At 35.3% G+C, this 26,051-nt stretch overlaps 2 protein-coding genes, 1 long non-coding RNA gene and 1 pseudogene across 3 annotated transcripts; 2 read left to right on the forward strand and 2 right to left on the reverse strand.

Moving 5' to 3' along the window:
- The first annotated feature begins 3,077 nt into the window (after window positions 1–3,077).
- LOC149139204 (uncharacterized) lies at window positions 3,078–4,790 on the forward strand. The gene is made up of 2 exons (XR_016264437.1): window positions 3,078–4,236; window positions 4,714–4,790. It is a non-coding gene; the product is annotated as an uncharacterized LOC149139204 (long non-coding RNA).
- Window positions 4,791–5,864: 1,074 nt separating this feature from the next.
- On the forward strand, window positions 5,865–8,106 carry LOC149139205 (uncharacterized). The gene is made up of 3 exons (XM_089450636.1): window positions 5,865–6,600; window positions 6,691–7,694; window positions 7,831–8,106. The coding sequence occupies exons 1-3, from the start codon at window positions 5,865–5,867 to the stop codon at window positions 8,104–8,106; spliced, it is 2,016 nt and encodes a 671-aa protein (XP_089306762.1).
- A 974-nt stretch (window positions 8,107–9,080) lies between these two features.
- On the reverse strand, window positions 9,081–9,772 carry LOC149139206 (uncharacterized). Its single transcript, XM_089450637.1, has 2 exons — window positions 9,437–9,772; window positions 9,081–9,337 (listed from the first exon to the last, which is right to left on the reverse strand). Exons 1-2 carry the CDS (start codon window positions 9,645–9,647, stop codon window positions 9,081–9,083), a joined length of 468 nt encoding a protein of 155 aa, XP_089306763.1. The 5' UTR covers window positions 9,648–9,772.
- Window positions 9,773–14,415: 4,643 nt separating this feature from the next.
- The window catches only part of LOC149139207 (uncharacterized), a 73,324-nt pseudogene continuing 61,688 nt past the window's right edge, over window positions 14,416–26,051 (reverse strand).

Raw genomic sequence — 26,051 nt, forward strand, 5'->3', positions numbered from 1 at the left:
GTTGAGTCAGAACTGGAAGACATCAAAAAATAGATGAGTACAATGACCTCATGTTTTTTTTTTAGTGGCTAGCTTTCTTTTACATGCATGCTTATGGGATCTAAGACAGACTGGTTAATAAATAGTTATGTATATATCGCTTGGGTAGAAAGATTGATAACTTATCGTTTTTTGATGGCTTACAATATGCATAGGTGGCCAACAAACTTTGTTTCCCAATGGGCAAGTTGAGGCCACCTATTAACTGTATGAGGTTTCAGTTTGCTTTTATATAAATAGAAAAAGAGGCTCTACCTTAGCTTACAAAAAAAAATATAAAAAAAATTATACATGTTTTCTATGTCTTTTTAGACTTTCTAATCTTCTATATCTATTGTTTCTTGATAATAGTTTCCTATTTATTGCTTACTTAACTATTTATACTAACTGTTCATGCACATTTTCCATTGTAAATCCATCTCATAATTTATGTCCTCTATTCTATAAAGGCCATACATATATACCCTCAAAAACTGCAAAAATGATTTTATAGGTTCCAAAAATTGATACATTTCAACTATGAATGGTTAATGCTACTTTCTATGATCATAATCCCATGTTCATAAGATGAAAAGAAGAATTTACCTGTTTTCTTAATCGCCTCTCTCTTAGACAGCAAATCAGCGATCCAGTTCTATTCTTTGTATATGTGATCAAAATTGATACGTCAGGAAAGTACTTACCAAATTTTGGATACCACTCATCTAGTTTTTAAGGATTGGAGGATTGAAGATAGTGTTGCATTTCTGAATATCTGAATACTCTGCCTCCCCACCAAAAATGAAAGTACTTTCCTGGATCGATGACAATAATAATCCCACATCCACGCTGCCTCCTATTGCATACTCCAACAAAGAAACCCACGAGATAATTAATCCATAAATCTTTACACTGGTTAAACCCTTTAACTTACCAAATTTTGGATACCACTCATCTAGTTTTTAAGGATGGGAGAATTGAAGATAGTGTTGCATTTCTGAATATCTAAATACTCTCCATCCTCAACCATTTTGGGGCAATAAGAACTCCCCCTAAAGCAATAAGAACTCCCCATAAAGCAATGAATTGCCTTACTGTTTGTACCTTGTCTACCTTCCCACCAAAAATGAAAATACTTTCCTAGATAGATGACAATAATTATCCCACATCCACATTGCCTCATGTTGCATACTCCAACAAAGAAACCCACCAAATAATTATTTCATAAATCTTTAAACTGCAAATTTGTATCGGGAGCTTTCCAATTTTTGAAGTATATATCAAACTTAACCAATCATCCAAATATGAGATTGGAAATTAAATTCTAAAACTTTCCACCTGGTTTATGGAGAACTTGAAATGATTTGCATAATGTGCCAAATAAATTCAGCGTAAAAAACCATAGTTGCCTACTGCACTTCAAACCCTAGTTACCAGAAACGGGACGATGTCCCCCGTTTCTGGCAGAAACCTTCGGAGAAACCCGACCATACTAGAAACGCCGTCTGCAACGGCCGTTTTCATTTTCACTGGCAAGAAACGGTTTCCGGCGAAACGAAACAGTTTCTTCTGGCCGTTTCCGGATAGACTTGCAGTTTCTTCTGGCCGTTTCCGGATAGACTTGCAGTTAAATTTATTTTTTCAGACTCAGATTAAATTTAATTTTTTCAAACGTGGGTTAAATCAAGTTTAATTAGCAATCGATTACACATACAGAGAGTTTAATTCGCAGTTCACTGTTAGTCTGCCTCGCTGGACTGTTAGTTTCTGAGCTGGACTGTTAGTTTCTGGAAATTAAACATAAGAACTCCAGAGTCCAGGGTATTTGTGAGCGAGCAGCTGAAGAAAGAACTAGCTGAGAACGCAGGGTATTGTGAGAGCGTTGCCAAAGAAAAACACCAGTTCTAGACTCCAGTTGCTCATGTTTTTTCAAGGATTTAAGCAGAAGAAGAGAGCAAACCCATCACTACTCACATGCAAGCCAGGCACAGATCAGAGCCAAGCAGCTTCACGCCCGCATCTTCAACAGCATTGTCAAAAGGTACTACCTACACACTTCAATCTCTGGTTTTCTTTTATGAATGCTCGTTCTAGAGTCTAGACCACATAATTCTCTCAAGATTTGGGTAGGTAAGGTTCGCTGGGATCAACTGTTCATATCATAATGCGCTATCCCTGTGTTCAGTCCCGTAATATCCTTGTATGCTTGCCAAGTTGTATCATGTATGCGGATTTTGAACTCTCTGCTATACGGTCTTGTCATTCTCCTGTTGTAAGTACTATGACTATAAATCAATCTGCAGAGGATGAGCAGTTCTCTGTTCAGTTCCATATGGATCAAGAGGGGTGCTTGAACCTGAAACTTGCATTGCCAAGCGGTCAAAAACAAGTATCTCCTTCTCTTCCTAGGTCTTCCATTAGACCTTCACCTCGGGTTGGAATTTCTGATGCATCTTCAATGTGTTTTAATGGAGAAATCCCAGCCCACAGTTTTAACGATCACTACCCGATATCAGAATCTATTGGAAGCCCAGATATTTTATATGAGGCCGTTGATTTAGAGGAAGATCCGAAGATGTATCAAATTCCACAAACAAAGAGACTCGTGCCTTTGATCCGAAAACAGTAAGAACCAATTAGCGTGGACCTTTTTGGGTACAAATTGTCACGACTTTTCTCCTCTCTGGAGTATGCCTTTGCATCACAGGAACCGTTACAATGTTCTACATTTATTTCCCCGAGGTTTATATAACATCCATATGGTTTACAAGATTTCGAGCTGCAAGCTCATTCACACAAATTAGAGGAGTATTATGCCCTGTCTTAGTTTTGAAGTAAGAGCATAAGATCGAGAACTCTATGTCGTATCCTCGTAAGTCTCAGCATAAGTAAAATAAATTTCCCCGAGGTTTATATAACATCCATATGGTTTACAAGATTTCGAGCTGCAAGCTCATTCACACAAATTAGAGGAGTATTATGCCCTGTCTTAGTTTTGAAGTAAGAGCATAAGATCGAGAACTCTATGTCATATCCTCGCAAGTCTCAGCATAAGTAAAATAAATTTCCCCGAGGTTTATATAACATCCATATGGTTTACAAGATTTCGAGCTGCAAGCTCATTCACACAAATTAGAGGAGTATTATGCCCTGTCTTAGTTTTGAAGTAAGAGCATAAGATCGAGAACTCTATGTCGTATCCTCGCAAGTCTCAGCATAAGTAAAATAAGGATTACAGCATAAGTAAAATAAGGATTACAAGGTGAACAATTTAAAACCCTCAATCATTTATTTTTGGGCCGGTCACATGGAAAAGATGAAGTCTACAGGTTCATCAAGTAAAGTGTCGAAATTGGGTAGAAATTACTGAAATGAACCTATATCTTTCAATGATGTTTTCAAAATCTCAAGTTCAGTTCAAGATAACCACCGAATATTAGCATCAAGAAATGTGGTTTGTATTTTTAGGACTAAGAAGCTATATAAATTACCCAACAGTCATTTGATCTAGCAATGTGGAATTTTGGTTTTCGAAGAATTGACATTGAAATTAACATGATGAAACCTTGGTATTATATTGCTCAAGTTACAGTGTTTTCCTGAAAATTACATTCTAATGAGCACGTAAAGCATGCATCATTAACAACGAGTTCGGATCTAGTAGGGGTTTATATTTAAATCACCGCCAGATAAAGTGACAACACAACACATCATTATTGTATGGTGCACACTTCCCAAGTCTAGAAATCAACACCGAAGAGCATGAAAATTGAGCAGTGATTCTCGCTATTTCTTTTATTATTCATAGCCACCAATGACCAAACATAAGCTTGTTCTGGATTCTGGAATTCATCAAGAATATCACCAAAACACAGACCAGGTGCAAGTAGCGTTCTCTACTAAATCTTAGCAAGAAATTTCGATACATAGTATTTGAAGAGGCTCGACGTTCTTAGGCAGTTAAAAGAATGAGACTTTGTTATTTCCAATAAATAGTCGTGTGCCAATTTGTACTAGAATTTAAATGGCAATAGCTCCCCTGAGTTGACAAGGAATGCTCTGTCTAGACAGCAGTGAGAAATTAGAATCCAATTGGTTTTGAATTGTCTCAAATGAGTGAGGAAGAGTGGAACGTTTTCTTGGAGTGCTTTCAACAGTTGCTACCCAATGCTTTTGTAGATTGTAAAGCAAAGAATTTTGGCCAGTTGCCAAGGCTAGGTACTTCTTGTCAATTTTGATACAAAGCTATTCCTCATCTATTCATATCTGTACAAATCAATTTGTTTAGAACCCAGACTTCTTGATTTTAAATGTACCTCGAGAAAAACCTTTGGAAAAGGAAGCAACTCCAGTGCTTCATTCAAAACTTTAAAACTTCTCTTGCTCTATTTGCATTGCCTACAGCTATTTGAAGAAAATGAGAGTGTTGAAGATACAACAGAGGCAGTGACTGTGACTATTATTTTTCTTTTATAATTGCAAAAATTGTTTCAAATATTGACATTGATGATTGAGAGCTCCCCAACTGATGTTCCATGTTGGCATGTTTAATTATAACATCTAGGAGACTAGGGGCTAGCTCTGTGTAAAGTAAACCTATTATAACTCTGGTTATATTTAGATTTAGAGAGTTTGGTCTTATAACAACGCAGTGTTAAGGAAAATCTTATTCCACTCATAACAATCTGTGAACAGGCAAGGTCTTAGTATGTGAGAGCAACTGAGGAATGTTGCTTACCTCCACCGTATTATAATGCAACAAGCCACCATCATTTGTGTGTAAATGCTCTGCCTTTCTTTGTATGGTTTCTTCAGCCTGATTCAATTATGTTTTGCATTTCGGACTAGTACTGTGTTCCTGTAAGATTATCTTAAATGAACAGGCTGCAATACTGTTCCCATGAAGGGATTAAAATTTTGGAGTAACGGGTGATTTTTCATAGGAATTCCCTGAGGGGAGATTGTATATGTCAGTTATCTGAGTTGTATATGTCAGTTACCTTTTGCTTCATTGTCCCCTTCCATTCTCCTACCACCTGGCAACTCTGGTATAATGGGATTTTTTTTCCAGCAAACATAATGGTGGCTTCTTGTCCAGACCATCAATCTGTCCCACAAGACTTCATTTATGGTTTTGTAATGTGCTCTGATACTGAATGTGATCCATAAACAAAGTGATTCCTAGTTTTGGGTGTCTGAATGAATCTCTACACAAATTTGACTCTCAACCAACAGAGTTTGACAGAGTTGTATGTGGTAAAATGAAAACACTGCAAAAATATATTATTAAAGTATCAAATGCAGGGTATAGAGCTTGAGCTTGAGTTTCGTTGCCAAATTTGAACCTTCTGAAAGGGACATCCGGAGATATGAGGAAGCAATCCTAATTCTAGATGCACCTTTCTAATTTCCTCGAATTGTCTAAAATGGGTCCCTCTAGAGGTGAACTAGGCACTCGCTGACTATCGAAGTTCCCTTGAACAAGCGGTTGGTCCAGCTATATGATCCTAGAGGGGTTGCCAGAGCAAGGGACTAGCATCTATGGATCTAGGAGGTAATTGGATGGGCCAATGACCCCTTTCTTTGGAGCTAGTCCCTCCTATGCTCGAAGTAAGGTGATTTAGATGTTTGAAAATTTGAAAAAAGATAAATAATTTTATTTTGTTTAAGTTTTCCAAAATTTTCTTTGATTTTCTCTTCAAATTTTTAGTTAATTATATTTTTCTAATTAAGTGTCAATTTTTTATTTTATTTTCTGTAACTAATTTTCAAATATAAATTGTGCAGATTAAAATTGGTTGCAGAGGAGAATCATTTATTTCTTATTCCACTCATTTCTCATTGCAATGGAAGAAAGTTCATCAATGTCACAAAGTAGACCACCCCTTTCCCAACAAAAATCTTCCATAGAGGCATCCAAAAAAATCCAAAACAAAGAATATCAAGAAGCAAAAAAAGCCTTTGAGGCAAGGTTATGGGCAGCTGTGAAATGCACTCAATCTTACAGCGGAGGATCAAGTGGATCATCTGGTTCAAAGGTTTGGTTGTGCCCTTATTGTAAAAAACAAAAATCGGGGAATGTAGGAAGAGTTCGATGGCATTTACTTGGAATGGGGAAAAAAGAACAATCAGCTTTATGTGGCAGTGTACCTAAAACAGAAAAAGCTTCTCTAATTAAGCAATTTAATGAACTTGAAAAGCTTAGACATATTGTTGAAGGTTTAGTTAAAGCTAACAACAATCCTAGTGGACTGACAATTGGTGGTCCACACTCTTGTTCTCAACATCAAGTTTCTGTTTCTCACCTTCAAAACTTATGGGATGTAAAAGGAAGGGGAAATCTCGATGCATCCATTGGACGATTTTTTTTCGCAAATGGCATCTCTTTTAATGTTTGTAGGTCTCCTTATTGGAAAAAAATGGTAAGAGATCTAGTTAACAATGCTCCTAAAGGTTACAAGCCTCCTAGTTATGAAAAGATGAGGACAACTGTGTTATGTGATGAGAGGGCTCGGGTTGAAGCTAGACTTCAAGACATTAAAGATAGTTGGAAGGAATCTGGAGTCTCCATTGTCTCAGATGGTTGGACAGATGTTAACCATCGTCCCCTTATCAATATTTTGGTTTCTAGTCCAAAATGAGTTATGTTTTTAAAATCATATGATACTACAGGAAAGACAAAAGATGGTCCATATCTAACAGGTCTCCTCAAAGAGGCAATAGAGGAGGTTGGTAGAGAAAACATGGTCCAAATTGTTACAGATAGTGCCTCAAACAATATCCTTACTGGTGGGTTGATTGAGGATGAATATCCAACAATTTTTTGGACTCCTTGCTCTGTGCATTGCTTGAATTTTCTCTTGAAAGATATTAATAACATTGCATGGGTTGATAAAACTATAACCGAAGCAAAGATGCTACAGCACTTTATTATTAATCATGCAGCATCCATAGCAATTTATAGGAAATATGCAAAACTTCAGCTTCTTCGATGTGCCGAAACTAGATTTGCATCTGCTTTCATTATGCTTCAATGCCTTATTAAAATGCATCAATCTTTGAGAGAGATGGTGGTATCAATGGATTGGCAAAGGTGGAAGGGTTCTCATACTGGGGATGGCCTAAAAGTTGAGGACATTATTATTGGTCTTTCTTCAGAGAATTTTTGGAGGAGAGTGGAGGATATTGTTACCCTTATTACACCTATTGTTTCCACCCTTCGCATATTTGATAGTGATCAACCATGCTTAGGGGATGTCTTTGAGAGCATGGATCAAATGAGAGAGATGATTCATGACATAATGGAAGATGAAAATTCTAGGATTGACAAAGACACCAGAAATGAAGTGTGGGAACTTAGTTTGACAAGGTGGAAAATGCTTCATAGCCCTCTTCATTCAATTGCATTTTTACTCAATCCTAAATGGTTTCATAAGAAACCATCATCAGATGTAGAGGTTATGCAAAACTGGAACACTTTTATAAGTAGGTGTTACAATCGTCAGGATCGCACTGCTTTACAGTTTGAGTTAGGAAAGTATTTGAGATCAGAAGACCACTTTGCAAATGAAGATTGTGCATACAACAGACAACAACTTGGACCCATCGACTTCTGGATACAATATGGTACAGGGACCCCCTTGCTTCATCGTTTGGCTATCCGTTTTCTTTCACAGGTATTCTTAACAACAAATACCTTTAATGTATTGATTTATTGTTTAAACAATTAATTCTAAAGCTCATTTTAGATTATTTATCTTATAAGATTTATTGATTGACTATGACTAACATAATTTTAATTTTATTTTATAGGTGACTAGTTCCTCTGCATGTGAAAGAAATTGGAGTGAATATGCTTTCATCCATTCAACGAAGAGGAATCGCCTAGGCACAAAAATGGCACAAGATTTGGTGTTTGTACATTCAAATCTACGTTTGTTATCTCGACAACAACTAGAATACAAAACTGGACCCACGAGAATGTGGGATTATGGTGGTTCACAAGATGACGAAATTGATGAGCTTCCACTTGAGGTGCTACAAGACAATGCTGAAGACATGCTTGATGATACCATGAAGTCTATTTGACCAAAATAATTCTTTTGGAATTGGCTCAAGCTCAACAACTATTCCAGAAAATGAGCTTCAAAATCTAGATTATTAGGTTTACTTGCATTTTGATATGAATCGTTGAAAGTGACTTTAGAGATACATAGATATTCAAAAGAACAAATTTAATTATTTATATTTCAAATCTCTTATTCTTATCAATGTTTGCTATTTTCTTGGAATTAATGATGGCTAAATTTTTGGATCTACAAAATTATTATTTCTTTTTTAAAACTAAATTAGTATTTACAATTGTTTTTTACAATTTCATGAGCAAAAACATTGCAGGTTTATGATTAATGCTTCGTTTATATTGTTCACCTTTAATATGGTGTTTTTCTCTCTCCTCGTTTCTTATATGCGAAACCTCCAAACTTCGTTTCTCGTACCGTTCTCGTTTCCCGTTCCGTTTCCCGTTTCTCGTTTTTGGTAACATAGGATACCACACGTCCCTTCAAATAATTTAAATTTGGTCAAGCCGAAATTTGTAAGTTTTAACGAGGCGATATCAATAAACAATACTAAAAACCTTCCTCCCATTGTTGTCATACAAACAGCGTGGCTTTTAAACAGCTCAGAACTGGCTTAGTTCTCTCTAGGACCATTCCCGGAGGGAGGGAAAAGATCAATACTAATTTTGTATTTTGCAGAGGTCCAGATGCTAGATATCTCTCATTCCAAATCTATTTACATCACGGTAAATGGTGAAAAATGGTCTGATACCATTACTGTGCCACATTATTGATTACAGGAAAATATTATAAATACTCATGGTAAATTTATATTTTCCATGTAATGATAAAAAATATGGGGTGGCTGGGCAATTCTCAGAATCACCCCATGTGCCCATGCCTGGATTGCATGTAGGGGTGGACACATGGGGCGATTCTGAGAATCACCCTGCCACCCCACAATTCTCGTAATCGCCCCCAGCATCATTATAGCAGCAGCTACTACAGAGCCATAGCGCTCAAAGTAGCCAACGCAACAGTTGGCCGTGTGTAAATAAAATAGTTGTGCAATAACCCCACCCACTGGCAAATTCTGGAATGATACATGGGATATAATTCCTTTTCCCAATCCATCCATTTTGGTTCTAATTCTCCTTCCTTATGAAACCTGCGATTTTCTCTCTCCTCTTGCAGTTTCAGGTTGTTGATACGCTTTCTCAGAAACGGCATATTAGCATCCACTATACTCCTTCCACCCCCTGCGCCATTCAAAAATGAATTACGTTATAAATCTGCATTCAATTACCACAATTGGAAACATTAACAGTAAGCAAAGGGTAATTAAGTCTCATGATTACCGCTGTCAGAGTCGTAATCTGGTCCAAAATTTGCTCTAACTACATTTCTTTGCAGCGATTGCTTTCTTTCCGCCATTGATGCTCTTTGTAACGTCCTTCTGGGAAGCAAGAGTAGCCCGCAACAGATAATTTGCGGCTGGAGAGCTCCATGAGAGGTCCTGGGCAATAATACCATAATATTACTTGCAGCTGTTGCACCTCGTATATCCATAAAAATATGATATCCTTTTCTTACTCGGCTTTACGATCTTCTATTGAGACTCTACAACAACTATTTATACGGCTGATTAACGCCCTAGAGAACTTCTAAAGGAATGAAAGTAATCTCTATTAGAAGAGGGAAGCAAAATGCTGACATTTATAATCATAATTGGACGGCTCCCTTCCTCTGTTGCTTCCTCTGCCCTGCTCGCATTGCGTACAACAGAAGCTCAACCCTTTGCGCGTGCACTGTATGCAACATAGGATTCTTAACTTATACCCTAAGATTATTTCATTGATAAATACACGGTTTCTTCCGCGTTCTCCATCGCCTTCCTGCGAATTCCGTGTAAAATTAGTGAGTTGTCCTTGTTCATTGTTGTTGTCTCCACTAGTCAAATCTATTATAAAATCTGAGCTCGGACTCAAGAGTTTGCCACTATAAAACTACCTTTAATTGAATGATAAAAAATATGGAGTGGCCGGGCGATTCTCATAATCGCCCCCACCACTCCGAATGAATCGCCCCCACCACCCCGAATCGCCCCAGCATCATTATAGTCGCAACTACTATATATTGTTTTTGTTGAATCTGGCGAAAGCAACCACTAATTGACTACAATGTTGGCCTGTTTTCATTAATTATAACTTCAAAGTTGATGATGGGGTGATTATACATGGAAAATACTAATTGACTACAATGTTGGCCTGTTTTCATTAATTATAACTTCAAAGTTGATGATGGGGTGATTATACATGGAAAATATAAATTTACATAGACAAATGCAATTATACAGCAACGAAACAACTTGTATATTAAACTCAAACCTATTATTATGCAGGCGTGGGCACATTGGGCAATTTTGAGAATCACCCCGCCATCTTGCGATTCTCAGAATCGCCCCAGCATCATTATAGTTGTTGCTACTATATATTGTTTTTGTTGAATCATTGACGGACATGGCAAAAGCGACCACTAATTGACTACAATGTTGGCATGTCTTCATTAATTATAACTTCAAAGCTGATGTTGGGGCGATTATACAGGGAAAATATAAATTTACGTAGACAAATACAATTATACAGCAACGAAACAACTTGTATATTAAAGTACAACCTATTACCAAGTCAATAATCATCTTAAAAGATCGCATTATCAAAAAATATTTAGTTGGAGACATATGATATTTAATCTGTGATGCTTATTTATTTATTATTTAGTGGCTCAACCTTGTTAAAACTTCGTCTGCTTCTATCATTGTGCAGTTAACCTGTTTATTAAATTTTCAAATTAATATATAATATACTTTTTCAAATTCATAATAATACATACAGCTTTCTGAGTTGCTCTTACTTTTAAATTATTAATATTACAAATGGGGATGATTTTTCTTTTTTAGATGAAGACATAAATGACTAATTATAACCGAACGAGCTTTTCAACCACATAACTATTAAGGTGGAACAAACTTTTTGTTAGTCTCCTAAATAGCTAGCTAATAAATGAAGGGTGACTGATAAATATATTCAAACCTAGGAAGAAGGATGGTTATTACCAGGCTATGCAAACTTGGGAAGAAGGATGGTTATTACCAAGCATGGATATGAGACGTTGCACATAGTATAACAAGATGACTTCGAAATTAAAGCAAAGCATTACTATATATATATATATATATAATTAGTATATTCAGAAGGTTAATTGGGAGTGGTGGGTGTAATGCTATTATTTTTTTACTGGTGATATGATGACTATAATACCATGATTGTAATGACTTTGTGCGTTTATGATTAAGAGTTCCTTGAGAATATATATATATATATATATATGAGATTTTGTGAAAAGTAAAAGATTTCTATAGATATTTTAGAGTATATTTCAAAGTTCTATGATGGTAGCAATGACTCTTGGAAAAGTTATGTGGGAAGATGTTAAAGGTATATCATTAAATTAAACTAATATAATATTATGTTATATAGATAGATAGATAATGTTAACATAGTTTATATCAATATTCAAATATATAATTTTTTTGGAAACTGAAACAAATTAATAACTTGGAAATCAACATTAAATTTTGTGCTAAATTATGTAGCCTTTAAACCTAACAAAATGAACGTTCAAATCAATTTTTTTTAAATAGCATAAAATACAATTTTATACATTTAAGATTACACATATATGCTTTATTAATGCATCAATTTTTAAAACACAACCTCCAAACCTAGGCTAGATTCTAGTTCATAATTACATTCCCATTGGAGATGCATAAAAGGAAATAGTTATGCTTGTATTCTCAAACATATTATCATAATTTGTAATCTTTTAGGTGTGTTACATGTGTGTTATATATTGTGATCATGAGTTATAATTGTGAGTTTCTATATTACTATCTTTAGCTAATCAAATCCACTTTCTTAGAGCATGAATAGGCCTAATGGTTAAGAGCATGTGTTTCCTCGTAAGAGGTCACAGGTTCAAAAACCAAAAGGGGTTAGAGTAGGTATGTCTTATAGACAATAATCAAATCGTTGCGTGGAGGTGGGTCTCTTGTCCCACAAACAAGGGGGTCTCATACACCAATTTGGTGTCTGCCTTGAATAAGACCTTAAAATTGATAATAATAATAATTAGGATATAGATTGTTAGAAATTCATAATCTATAAGGGTGAAAGCATGGAGCTGGGTTATACTTTTTGGCAAGAGATGGCATGATTGGGTGGAAAAAATGATTGCTCGATTAAGCCCTTTTTAAGCACTCTATCGAGTTGTTTGAGCACTTAAACAATGTAACCCAATGTTATTTAGGAGCTTGATTTAGCCATGTCTTTGTAGCAGTAAAATGAAGGAGATTGGGTTTTGGATTTATTTTCTGGCTCAGGTAAGTTTTATTATATGGAATTGAATTTCAATATGCTATTTATTAATTTATATGTCATTGTACTAATTTACTTCATTATTTCTTTTGTGCTTAATAATTAGGTACAACACTAACATGTTGCCTTCAAAAAGGAAGAAATTGCATTGCCATTGAAAAAGATCCAATACAGTGCAATTTTATTTAGCAAAGAATTAATGTTTTTCAATTTCTTCCAGATGCAATGAAAGAAATTGGGTTGAAGAAAGGGGACTTTAGTGAATCACATGTGGCGAAAAAGGCAAAGGAACCCCAACCACCATTACACGGAATGATTGGAAAGGCATACATTGGGAGATTCGCAGACATCAAAGATCCATTAGAGAAGGAAAATGAGCAAAATGAAGCAGAAAATATTATGGAAGAAGACAATGATGAAACTCCAGAGGACGAAGAGTTTGGATTACATGACATTGTTGATTAAATTTAAGTTATGCTTGGAAATCAAGCTCATTTTTGGAAACTATTAATTAGTTATACTTGCAATGTTTTGACTTTGACATTTTCTGAGAACAAAAAACACTCAATTAAGGTTGTTATATGTTCAATATTTGTATTATGTGATTTTCACATTCATTTTTATGTTAATCATTATTTTTTGAAAAAAAAAATGTGATTATTATTATTTTTTGACATGAAATTCATTAAAAAAAAAAAACAAAAAACAAAAAACAAAACAAAACTATTATTTAACCATTTTTAGTTAAAATTTTCCTATAAAAATTGTGATTTTGACATGTCATCTCTAGCAAAAAATTACAAAAAATAATCAAAACATGTAGTTTTTTAGTTATATTTATGTTAAAAATGGTTTTTTTGGTCAATTGTTAAAAATTATTGTTTTTAGAGACAATTATTTCATTTGGATTGAAATATTAATTAACTATGTATAAATATGTAGAATATTGACCTTCTTCTTTAAATATGAAAAACAATAAAAACCTCACTACAAAAAAAAAATTAAAAATAAAAACAAGAAAATATGAAGAAGAAGACCACTTCAAAAATTATTAAGTTTAGAAAATAATTATTTACATTTCATACATTAAAAAATTTAAATCAAAAAATAGGTATTTTTAAAAAATGGCTTGATGCAAAATTACCACTTTTTTAAATCAGCATGAAAATCACTACCATTCTAAAACATAATGTACATAAAAAAATTTAAAGTGCCAAAAACTATGCTCTAAAAAAGATGTGTGTTCTGCATCACCCCTTTTCAAAATCAGGTCACTTTTTTGCTATCTCTACAAAACAGGTAACATTATCAGTTCTTGTTTCAAAGTTTACATTGTTCTTGGAAGCAATAGGCTTCCTTATGGGATTTGGCTTCCTTGCAGTTAGCTTCAAACAGCGGAGCCTTCTCACAGCTGCTTCATGTTCACTCATGTTCTTTGTTGCTCTCTCAAGGAGTATTATGTAGGTTCGCACTCTTCTCTTTGTTTCTCTCAAAGATACTTATGTAGGTTGCGCTTTGATACCATGTTAAAGATTGCCGAGGCGAAAATAACAAAAGAGAACAATATCAAAATAGGAAACAAAGAGAACTCAATATTCACATTACTTAGTAATTGTTAAACAAGATTACATAAGATCCAAGCAGTAATAAATGACTGGAGTGACACTCAACTAAAATCAACTAAACTCAAGTCAATTCAAATCAACTATGACACATGGATTGATAGTTATGACACCTAGCAGATAGGAACTAGTGCTTGGATTATTTTCTCCAATAAACACCTCACAATTCTCTTTGGTTCCATTCACCGAAATTTGATGACAGCATTCATGTCGCACCACCCATGCCCAGTTTATGAACTTTCATTTCTCTAGAGCTTATCATCATGGATTTGGCACAATTTAAGTAACCCATGCCACACTTGTCATGTACAATAGTTCCTTAAATTCGCATTCACATATTAATCCTCGACAAAGATCCTTTCCTTTAAACACCAAAGGCACGTCCATTTTCAGTTTATCATGCTTAGGGGCTTAAACATATACCACATCAATATTTTCCTCAATTTCATGGCGTAGGTGAACCTTATGCGAAAAAACACTTCCTTTCTTAATTAAATTGCTTGATTGATGGCCCACAACCACCTCAAGCTCGAATGTGTGAGAGGAGAAGAATTGATGGCCAACCTTATTCACAAGGCCATGAATTTGGCCACTTTCTGTTGAAAATTGAAACTAGGTTCAGTCTTCACAATGACCTAATTGTAATCATGACATTGTATATTCTTTATAAATAAAGAAAATAAAGAAAAATAAATTACATTTTATTTTCAGTATGAATTTCATACTCAAGTTTGAGGTAAAAGCATGTTCTTCGTGCTTTTAGATTTTCTATCTTTCTAGGTATTTCTAAGATAAAGAATAATATTGGTCATGTATCATAGTCCCATTTGGATTCATTGCAATAAATAAAGATATTTATTTTATCAAGGAAAATCCATTTTGTATCCCAAGACCAAGCCATCCCAAGAGCAGATCAAGTCGACCTAAGGGAGGTTTATTCAACCCCTGAAAAGGCTATAAATACAAGTAATTACCACTCATCCAACTCAAGTTTGATATGGAATAGTGAAGGATAAGAAGGGCTAGAAGGACGAGGAAAGGAACGAGGAATAGAAGTTTATTGGGATAAACCTCTCTCTCTCTCTTTGTCCACACATGCGAAGTTAGGGTTTTTGTGAAGCTACAGTTGCAAGAGGCTAAAATTGTAGGGTTGAAATTATAAGAAACAATTGCAGGGCCAAAATACTGGGATGAATTTGTAGTAGGTCAAAGTTCAGATGCTACATTTGAGAAGATCTTTATAGGGGTTGACTTGGTGTTTGGTAAGGTTGTTGGCTTTGGTCTTTGGGTCTTGGAAGTCTCTTTGTAAGTAGATTCTATAGAAGAAGAGAACCATTTTTCTGGGTTTTCCCCTTGGAGAGGTTTTTCCCTGGCTTGGAGCCTATATCTTGTGTACTTTGTTTTGTTATTATCTTCATTGTTTTGGTAATCCATTGATGAAAAAGATCTAATAAAGTAATAAAATGCCAACACATATCACAAGTAATTATCAAATTAAGGAAAATCATCTATAATACGTAAGTCTCCTGATTATCAAACATGGTTTTAGAGCTAAGTTTCAAGAAGGAGACTGAATATCACATCTTAGTCGGCAATATGGCAAGAGTTATAAGGAAGGGTTTCAAGTTTCTTGGGAATATCGCTACATCTATCAAGGATTACATATTGAAGATCAGCAATCCAAGATTGTGAAGGAAGTAATAGATGGAAGTTTGTTCTCAGCTTTATCTGACACTTTCAAGGATGAGAATGTATGGGTGCCTCCACATATATGATGGGAGAATGTAGCCAAGTTCAAACCCTATCTAAAGGAAACTCCTCTCACTCAATCAAACTTGGAGATAAGAAAAGTTATCTAGTAAAAGGAATTAGATCTACTTCGTTGGAGCTTGATTCTGGTGGAAGCATTCACCTCAACAATATATTATATGTTACAGGTTTGAAGAAAAACTTACTTTCTATTTCTTTTCTAGAGGATAAGGGTGATAGAGTTTCTTTTGTTGATGGAAAGGTTTTAGTTTGGGGTAAGGGATCTAGTATTGATGATGCTAGGGTTATTGGGATTAATGAAGGGATATTATATAGCCTTTTTACACCTCTATCTCATGCCCTAGTCCACTTGGATGTGATTCCTTCCGAACTATGGCATAGAAGGTATGGACACCTTCACTATAATATTTTTCCATCTCTAAGTCAAATGGTCAATGGAATCCCCGAATTGAAGGAAGAACATGAAGGGACATGTAAGGGATGTGCTCTAGGAAAGAACATGAAGAATCCATTTGCAAGAAGTGATACCACATCTAAGGAAGTTTTAGATCTAATACATTCAGATGTATGTGGACCTATGACAGTTAAGACCCCTGGTGGGCGTGGGCATTAGTATTATGTAACCTTCATTGATGATTTATTAAGGAAGGCTTGGTTATACCTTCTCAAGAACAAGCACGAGGTATTCGAAAAGTTTTAAGAGTTCAAGAATGAAGTGGAAACCTAACCAAGAGAAAGATCAAGGCTCTAAGGTCAAACAACGGTGGAGAATGCACCTCCAAAGAACTGATAACTTTCTACAAGGAAGCATGGATCAAGAGGGAGCTTATCATTCCTTATAATCCTTAACAGAATGGTGTGGCTAAAAGAAAGAATAGAACTATTGAAGAACATGTCAGGGCCATACTACATTATCAATATCTCCTGAAATTCCTATGGGGAGAGGCATCTGTGACAGTTGTTTACTTACAAAACCAAGTCCTCACAAGAATCTCAACAACATGACTCTGAAAGAATCATTTACATGAAAGAAGCCTAGTGTGGATCATCTTCGAATATTTGGGTGTTCTATGTATATTCACATACCCAAGAACTAGAGAAACAAGTTGGATCCTGCAAGTCTGAAAGGCCTCTTTGTGTTGAATAATATAACTAGGTTCGGTTTTCATAACTATGCTTGAGTCATAATGAAATGAAATTATCAAAAGAAAGAAAAAAGAGATTTTATTATTAATTAAATTGACTTATTAAAACATGGGTTTCATGCTTCAGTCAATTGTCATAGGTCAATCCTCCATTGTATGATTTTCATATTTGTAAGTCAAAGACTATTTTCTTATGTCAAAATCTTCCTCCATCAAGTCTCCTTGTTGTCGGGCTCCAAAATTATTGTCCTACAATTCGGTGTCTCAAACTATCTCATGTTGGCTCATTTTCAATAGGAAACAACTATATATAGGCATGTGGACTTCGCACAAAAGGAAGTGAAGAGAGTTCAATATATCTCAATAATACAAGTTTAGTAACATTTCAGATAAGGAAGGACAAGTTTCGAGAATCTCATAGGTGAATTTCGGTGCAACTGTTGGGAAGATAATCAGTATAAGATAACTATATGACTATAGGAAAAGAGAATAGAGCTAACATTATAGGACCGAGGAATTGAGCTAATACTATAGGACCAAAATAAAGGATTGAGTCATATACGACTATAGGACAAGAGAGCTAAGCTAAACCAAAGTGTGAAATAGGGCTACCATAGGACTGAGGACTAGACTATTATTACAGGACCGAAGAATTGGGCTATCATTGCAGTTGTATGTTTGTTATCGTTACAGAACCATAGTTACACCACTATTGTACCAACACATAACCGAAGTATATCTTTGTTTCAATATCATTGTATGATCGAATTATGATGACACTAATAAATTATGATAGAAGTATGATTAGGGATGCCACAAGACTGAACAAAAATAAGTTTCCACATGATCAAAGCATGGTAAGAATGTCACATAGGAAGGTTTCCATAAATCGAAGCATGGAAGGAGGTGTTGAGAAAATGCTGAAGAACGAAATACTACTCATAGAACTTGGAACATAAGAATAATGTAATAAGGATGACTTAATGGATGGAAGGATCCTTTAGTCTAGGTTTTTAAGGTTTTGATCGTCTCAATTTTGTTTTGAATCTACAAAAGGAAGAATTACTTGATTGGGTTTTCGCCTATGTAGGTGTTTTGCCTTTGTTGTGTGCCTACATCTTGTGTCCTTTTTCTATTTTTGGTTTGGCATTAGTCTTGATGATAAGAAAAGATAAATCGAAAGAAGGAAAAACTAATAATAAAACATCACAACATAATTTCATAATAAGAGAAATCAATTAACTTTCCACCCTATTTGATTTCTCAACATGGTATTAGAACTATGGTGAAAGAAGATTGAAGATCACCTTATTGGAAAGAAGGAAATGCAGTCTTAGAAGAAAAATGTTACTCCATGATCTATACATAAGAGTACCGAATGGTTAAAGAAGCTAGTTATACATAAATATATTGAATGAAAGAAGATACATTGTTCAAAAATATGAACCTCAACAATGATATAGAAAGTTGACCTTGGACTATCATATAAATTCAAAGGTGGAAATCTGAATGAAAGAAATCAATCCTTGTAACCAAAAAGGACAGACATCCTAGGCACATTCAAAATATGGACAGTATCCAGAAGTCTCCTCAAATAAAGGATATTCAATGCTCTAGGAACCAGCTTAAAGAAATCAAGTAAGTATTGTCATTGTTGCTTACTTAACATATGCATATGCAACAAGTCTAATGGGTTATCAAATAAAAGGTATGTAAACATGAGGTACATATATTTATTTACATGATCTTTTAGATTTTCAATATATATAATCTTAGATGGTCCATATAATTATTGTTTACAGTTAGTCTAGGATAAAGAATGTAATCCCTAGATGGCATACAAGAACCTTACTGTATAGAAAATCTAGATTGAAAAATTAAAATCATATTCTTGGTATCACATCTCTTGGTTGAAAGTATTTATTACATGTATAAAAGATCATGGCTTAATACAAAGAGAACACTTCAAGGAATCGTTACAAGTTTTGTAAAGGAACATACCCAGGTATGTCTTAGACTATACACTTTATGAAATTATCTTAATATAAAGGTACGTTCATCATCTTTTGAAATTTGTGTTACATTACTAACATCATTGTGTTTAGCTCCCTAAATCATAAATATTCTTACTTGGGTTATTAATCATTACATAAATCTACCCTCTTTATATCTTTGATCATTCTTATGGAACTCTATAAAGGTTCTATGTAAAACCCTAACCTAAGGGTATGTCAATTATAATATGTGAAACCATGGCCTATTTAGGCTTATTGGTAAAGTCTAAGAAAATATTATTCTTGATGTTTGAAATTTTTGATGATGTCATGTGTGGGTTTTGGTATGGTCATGGAAACCCTAATCTTTTAGGGTTGCATGGTGATGTCGGAAATCCAAAACCAGTGAAGTTTTGGGAAATTTGGTTTTTTTCTATGTTTCATAGTAAAACCCTAGATCTTTAGGGTTTGGTAGGGTGTATAAGCAAGACCCTTATTTTAGATAATTTCCTAGGAATGAATCCCTAGGTATATGTTTGTCTATCTTATCAAGTTTGATATATTGATATTTGTGTTATTAGGTTGGATGATATATGTTATGATATGATTATGCATGATGACGAAATTCTAGATATGTATATGTGTGTTGGCTTAATTGTTGATGGTCATAAGTCCTAGGTTTTGTAACTAAACCCTTGTCGAAGTTTGATATTCTAGGATGATATTGTTTAGCCTTGATGATGAATCTAGGGTTTACAATGAAACCCTAGTAGAAATTGGTCATGTTGTTGAAACTTTAAATTGAGCTATGATTGGTTTTGATTATTGAAGCTGATGTATGAAATATAGGGTTCTGCACTAAATCCTAGTAGAAAGTCTAACATATGAATTCTGAAAGTTGTTAGATGCATTGTTATAATTTTTTGAATTGTTTCTAGGGTTTGCTATGTGAAAGAATTTGTCATATCATTGAAAAAGATATTGAAGCCCTAGATATAATGAGATTGATATCTTGATTAAGTTATTGATGTATGGTTTGTAACAAAAACCCGGGAAAGAAGTTGAAATATAAAAATATGTGTCTCTTGCTAGATTTAGGTATTTGATGTATAAGGTCTAATGCTTGCATTAATGTATGATTCTGATATAGTTAACTTCATGCTTCTATGTATTTGGTTGTACTTGTTGTTTAAGTTTTGCATATACATGATCTTCAAGATAATGAAGATGTTTGTAAGTAAAGTTGATAAGCATGACAAAGAAAAGTATATGAATGATAATGATAAAGAAGGATGGAAGCCATGAAATATTCTATGATGTCATAGAAAAAAAGTTGATCTCCCTATGTTAAGAGGGAGCCTAGAAAAAGAGTATATATCCCGAGTTGAGAGGGAGGGCATATTATAGTCATGATGGATACCTTGAAGAAGAAATTTGAGAATGCATATTGAGGTATTACCGAAAGAAGGAAAGTTGGATTTGGTTGCTACATGTGAAGTAGGAATGGAAGTTGAATGATTGAGGAAACCTTTGTCAAGGATTTGGGAAGCCTCGAAGTCCTACTGTGATGAATTATAAGCCAGCATCAAGAAGTCAAAAGACCCCGAAGGTTTATGTTTACTCAGAGTATTTGAAAGGTTGTTACTGATTGGGGTTGGGACTATTCAGGTAAACATCTCAAGTTTTTTGAAAAAAAAATCTTGAGGTTAAAGAGATTTGAAGTGTTGAGGCTTTATGTTTGAGACACATTTCCTAGGAAGACATATGGTCAACACTATGTGTTGATGTTTAGATCCCGAAGTTGGGAGGGTGGCATTGGTCATAGAGATCTAACCTTGAATACGCACCTAGATCCCTGGGGAGATGGTTAGAAAGTAAGATTGCTGGTACCTAGAGAGGCTGAAAACTTTATTCCATCTTAGTCCCACCCTGATAGATTGCTATGGTGAGGAATCTAGTATGTGGCACCGTGAATGCCTAAACAGTTTGAGGACCTTGAATATATTGCCATGGTCAAGAATCTAATCCATGGCATTGTGGTTCCTAAACTCTTCGTATATCATGTATTTTGAGATCTTCCATGTACCTATATAGTTATATGTAAGTATGAATACCTCCCTAGTTAAGAGGGAGTGTTGAAGAATGTAACTAGGTTTAGTCTTCATAATTCTACTTGAGTCATAATGAAATATAATTATCAAAAGAAAGAAAAAATAGATTCTATTATTAATTAAATTGACTTATTAAAGCATGGGTTTAACACTTGGGTCAATTATCATAGGTCAAACCTCCATTGTAGGCTTTTAATATTTGTAAGTCAAATTTTATTTTGTTATGTCAAAATCTTCCTCCATCAAGTCTCCTTGTTGTAGGCCTCCAAAATTATTGCTATACAATTCGACTTCTCAAACTATCTCATGTCAGCTCATTTTCAATAGGAAACAACTATATATAGACATGTGGACTTCGCACCAAAGGCAGTTAAGAGAGTTTGATATATCTCAGTGATATAAGTTCAGTGAAATTTCAGACAAGGAAGGACGAGTTCTGAGAATCTCTGATATTTATTTTGAAGTTAATGAAGAAAGAAAAATCAAAGGTAACCACAAACCACTTTTGGAGATCAAGACCTAGCCTTCCTGATGCTCAGAGAGGGATCTCTCTTTATAATTTAACTTTGTTTTAGTTAAGATGAAATTGGGTGGTGGGATCACTTTACTTAGATGAACAAAGGTTTGCTTATACAATTGGGCTATGAAGTCTAATGTTAGTTCTAAAAACAGTGTCTACAGGGTAAGAATAGATGAGTTACTACAAATCTCAAAGGCTAAATGGTGGGATGATTTCAAGTCGGGTCCATGGAGTAATTAATGGTTCCCCAGGCCGAACTTTGGAAGGAATGAAAGAGGTCAACCGGGATGCAAGAGCAATTAAGGGTTCTCAAATCTGGGTATTAGAGGAAAACATGTAAATGACTAACTGTGCAAAACAAAGTGTAATTAAACAAATTATGAGTGATATTTCTAGTTAATTCATTCAAATTTAGAACACATTTAAGATTATGAAACACATAAGAAGGTAACAAAATCACACAAAGAAAGTAATTCACCACAAATGGCTCGTCTCATGAATCCTGTAGTGAAATTATTTTATTACTTGCTCTAGTCTGTTGACTTGAAAATGTCACAATCACCCTTAGGTTTAAGATCAAAATGACTCTACAAATGTAAAATAATCCACCATAATACTTCAAATTTTGAAGTATTTATATAAAAGGAACTAGAAAATATCTGAAACTATTTTCAGAACTAGTCTAGGAAAAAAGGAATATCTTCTTGCAAGAAGATAGAGACAGCTATTGAACTGTTGCTTGTTGTCCCTATTATTAAGGTTCTGTTGGCTTTGCTCTTTGATATTTTTCCCTTTATGCTACTTGGTTGTTTGGTCTTCACGATGGATGTTGTGTTTTACTTTACCTGATACACTTTACCCTGTGAACCTGTCAATATGCTTTTACCTTACTATTTCACTTTTTACTATAGATTTATAATTTATTGTCCTTTTACTACAGTAAATCATTGAGTTTTTCCCATATTTCTTCATTTGGTAATTGGATATTGATCATGTTTCTGTATATCTCATCCGCCTCTGTATATTTGGCAAAAGTGGGCCTATTAATAAACAAGTGTTTTACCTCATGTTGGAGGTAAAACAAGTTTTCAAACGTTTGGTACAACACTTTTCCTATTGGCATTCCCTTCATGGATGAAGTGATTACCTGTTCTTTGGCCACTTCCCTGATCTTCTTGTTGTAATCTTCTTGTGTCATTAACTTTTCATTTATAACTAAGGGATTAGGTAATCCCTTTTCCTTCAAAAGTTCAAACTTAGCCATGAACCTGTCAACGGCTAGCTACATGTTCTAACACTTATCTTCTAAATTTAACATCAAATTCCTCTTGGTGAGGACTCTTCTGACTTCCAAAATTGTACATGTCCTGTCGGGTATCTCAAGCTCTTGAAGTTCATACTTATTCTTGGATTTGAGGAAGTGGATGATCCTTGCTACTTCCTCTGGCATTTCTCCAAGTTCTGGTTTAACCCTTTCAGTGGCTTCTATAGCCTGATTTATTAAATCTATCTACTCAAATATGACCTGGATGGATGGCCAAATATCATTGACAGAGTCAATGATATTGGTCCACAGTTACTCTTTGGCCTTACCTATTGGCTCAATCAATGTCAGTTCTTTCTCCAGGATTTTTATCCTTTCATTCATTCTTGTATCCTTTTGTTGTTCTTCTTTATGCATGATCTGGGCAAGCTTGCAATCTGTCTCAGCGATGTTGACTTTCTCCTTCATTTTTTTCATCTCATTGGTCTGAATGGACATTTCTTCCATTTCTTTGACCAGCCTGTTTGCTTCCTCACTTGTGGAGGTTGTTGATGTTGATCTTGTTGATGGTGTAGTCTGTGCAAATGTTGATAGTGCAGTGGCCATTGGAGCAGTGGGAGCTAATGTTGTTGCTAGAGTAGAAGGTACATTTGTGGTCATTGTTGGAGTGACAGTTGCAGGAGAATTATCAATGCTAGCTTGTTTGAGCTAGATCAAGCTATCTAGATCCTTCTCCATATCCTTTAACTAGTCATTCAGTTGCAGCACCAATTCCATCACCTCCTCGTGATTGGTCTGTCTTTCTAGGACTTCTTTTGTCTGTTGGTACTGCAAATGAGGAAACTTGAGCTGCTTCTTGAGGGCTGTTATGTCCTCATTCTTCTTTTTTATCAGTTTTTTTGTGGCCTTTACATCACTTGGGTCATGGCCCAGTTCAATAACCAAGTCCTCCAAGGACTTTATCCTAGTGTCATTAGCCTATGAAGAGGCTCTCTCCAACTTGAATTGAGTTTTTATATTGTCTAATTAATCCTGCAACTTGTAAGCAACCATGGCCTTTGTTGTGAGGGTGGAGTAGATCATTTCTCCAGCCTTCTTGTGAAATTCAATCTGATCAATGGGATGAACATACCTAGCTAACACCTCAAAATTTGTCTTCTTATAATCTGCTGCGGTCTTTGGTTGTTGTATAGTGGGCAGCAAGAATGAGACCTGCATTTTTCCTTCTTTGATGTCAAATGTTGACATCAGTCTAGTTTGGTTTGGTGGTGTGAGCTTGAGGTATTGTGCATATGTTTTTGCCTTTAGTCTCTCATTCCTCATTTTGATTTCTTTAAATATGTCTTTGATGTCTTTTTCCTTGTCAGCTCGCCTAACATAAGAAGAAATATCCATAATCGATTGTTTATCTATCAACTGTGTGTTGGATGTTGAGGGTTGTTGTGTCTCCTCTGATGCAGCTGCTTCTTTACCTTTTTGTCTCATTGATTCAGTGTCAATTATTTCTTCTGATGCAATGTTATCCTCCTATTCAAAGACAGGATTCAATTTGGGCCTCTTGCATGGATTAACCAGCTCATCAGTAGTCTCCATGGCAAAGCTAGATGCTTCACCCCTACTCCTCTTAGGATTCTTTTCCTCATTTAGTAGAGTCTCGATGACAGGAGGAATATTTATTGGCCCTCCTTGCTCTGGAACCTGCATGAAAGATTTATGATCAAATTGTCTCTCCAAATCAATAAGTGTATTCTCTATATCCACAACAGTGTTGTCCATGTCAATCAAGGTGTTCTCCACCCACTCATCCTAGTTAGCAAACTATTCAATGTCAGGCCTTGGGTGGTGGATGTATGCTGCCAACTTAACTTTGAGTTTGAGCTTGTTTATGACCCCATGAGGGTCATAGTGCCAGATGAAACTATTTTTGAATTTCATTAGTTGAAGTAACTTGTCGGCCTCTGGTCCAACTTCTCTGTTGTTGCAAATAAATGGGCCCATTTGGTTCTTCACTTTGAACTGGGTTTTCTTCCTATAAGCTAGGAAGTTGATCTCATCAAAGTTGATGATCTGCCTAAAGTACTCAAGAGAAAATATCCTCATAGGGAGGTATTTGGGCAACTTGTAGGGGGCTAGCTCATAGCCATAAATCCTAATCTTAGTGTGGTTTTGGTACAAGTATCAATATCCCAAATTGTTGTTCTTGGCCAATTGTTGTACTCTTTTAATCTCAGGGCTGATTCTAGGCTGAGTCTTAGAAGTCAACATGTTCATAACTAGGTATACAAAAGAGTCTATAAAGTATTTGTAGGTGAATGAGGTGGAAAACTTGTGGACCAAGGGTGTCCAATAGATAATTGATCTCTCCTTTCCCTTGGTGTCCAATTTCTGGATCCTCAAAGGGAACTTATATCTCTGGTAATATAAGAACATATGAAACAAAAATGAGGAGTATTTGAAGACTCTTTTAATGGGCAATCTAGTGAATTGTTCATGCATTCTGTCTGCAATGAACTGGGAATAATCATACATGACAGCAGGAGGCTTGCCTAGAGTGAAAATGGGTAAGAAGGCCATGTTGACCTCATCCACATTCTCATCTAATGTGAATCCTAGGATGCATGATAGCATGGTGATTATTCTCATGCCAGTCTCTGAAAAAATAGTGGTAACATAGGGTGGAATGTCTTTAGGAGTATGTCTCTCCTCAATGATGAAATTCTAGAATATTTGTTTGATTTTGACTGGGTCCAGTGTGATGTACAGGTCCAATAGGTTTCCAATGGACAAAGGAGTCAGATTAGGACTAGGTTGGATTTGCAACATCTAGTTGATGGATTCAGCAGTGATGGTGAATAATATCTCATGGTTTGGTGCCTCAATAGCCTTATGGCTTGGAACATAACAGGAATGACAAAAATGTACTATGTCTGGGAATGGGTGGACTTCTGGGAATGTATACTTGGGAAAATTAGATTCCCAAAGGGTTATATAATCAGCATTGGTTTAGGAACGTATCCTTGGCCCATCAGTGGATTCTCAGAAGGTGGCCTAGAGTGGTTGTGTCTTTAATTTTGAAATCTCTATCCGCGAGGGCCAAATCGTCAATGTCCA

Source organism: Pinus tabuliformis, chromosome X (assembly GCF_031772625.1).
Source record: "Pinus tabuliformis cultivar Carrire ecotype Pingquan chromosome X, CPIR1, whole genome shotgun sequence".
NCBI classification, from domain to species: Eukaryota; Viridiplantae; Streptophyta; class Pinopsida; order Pinales; family Pinaceae; genus Pinus; species Pinus tabuliformis.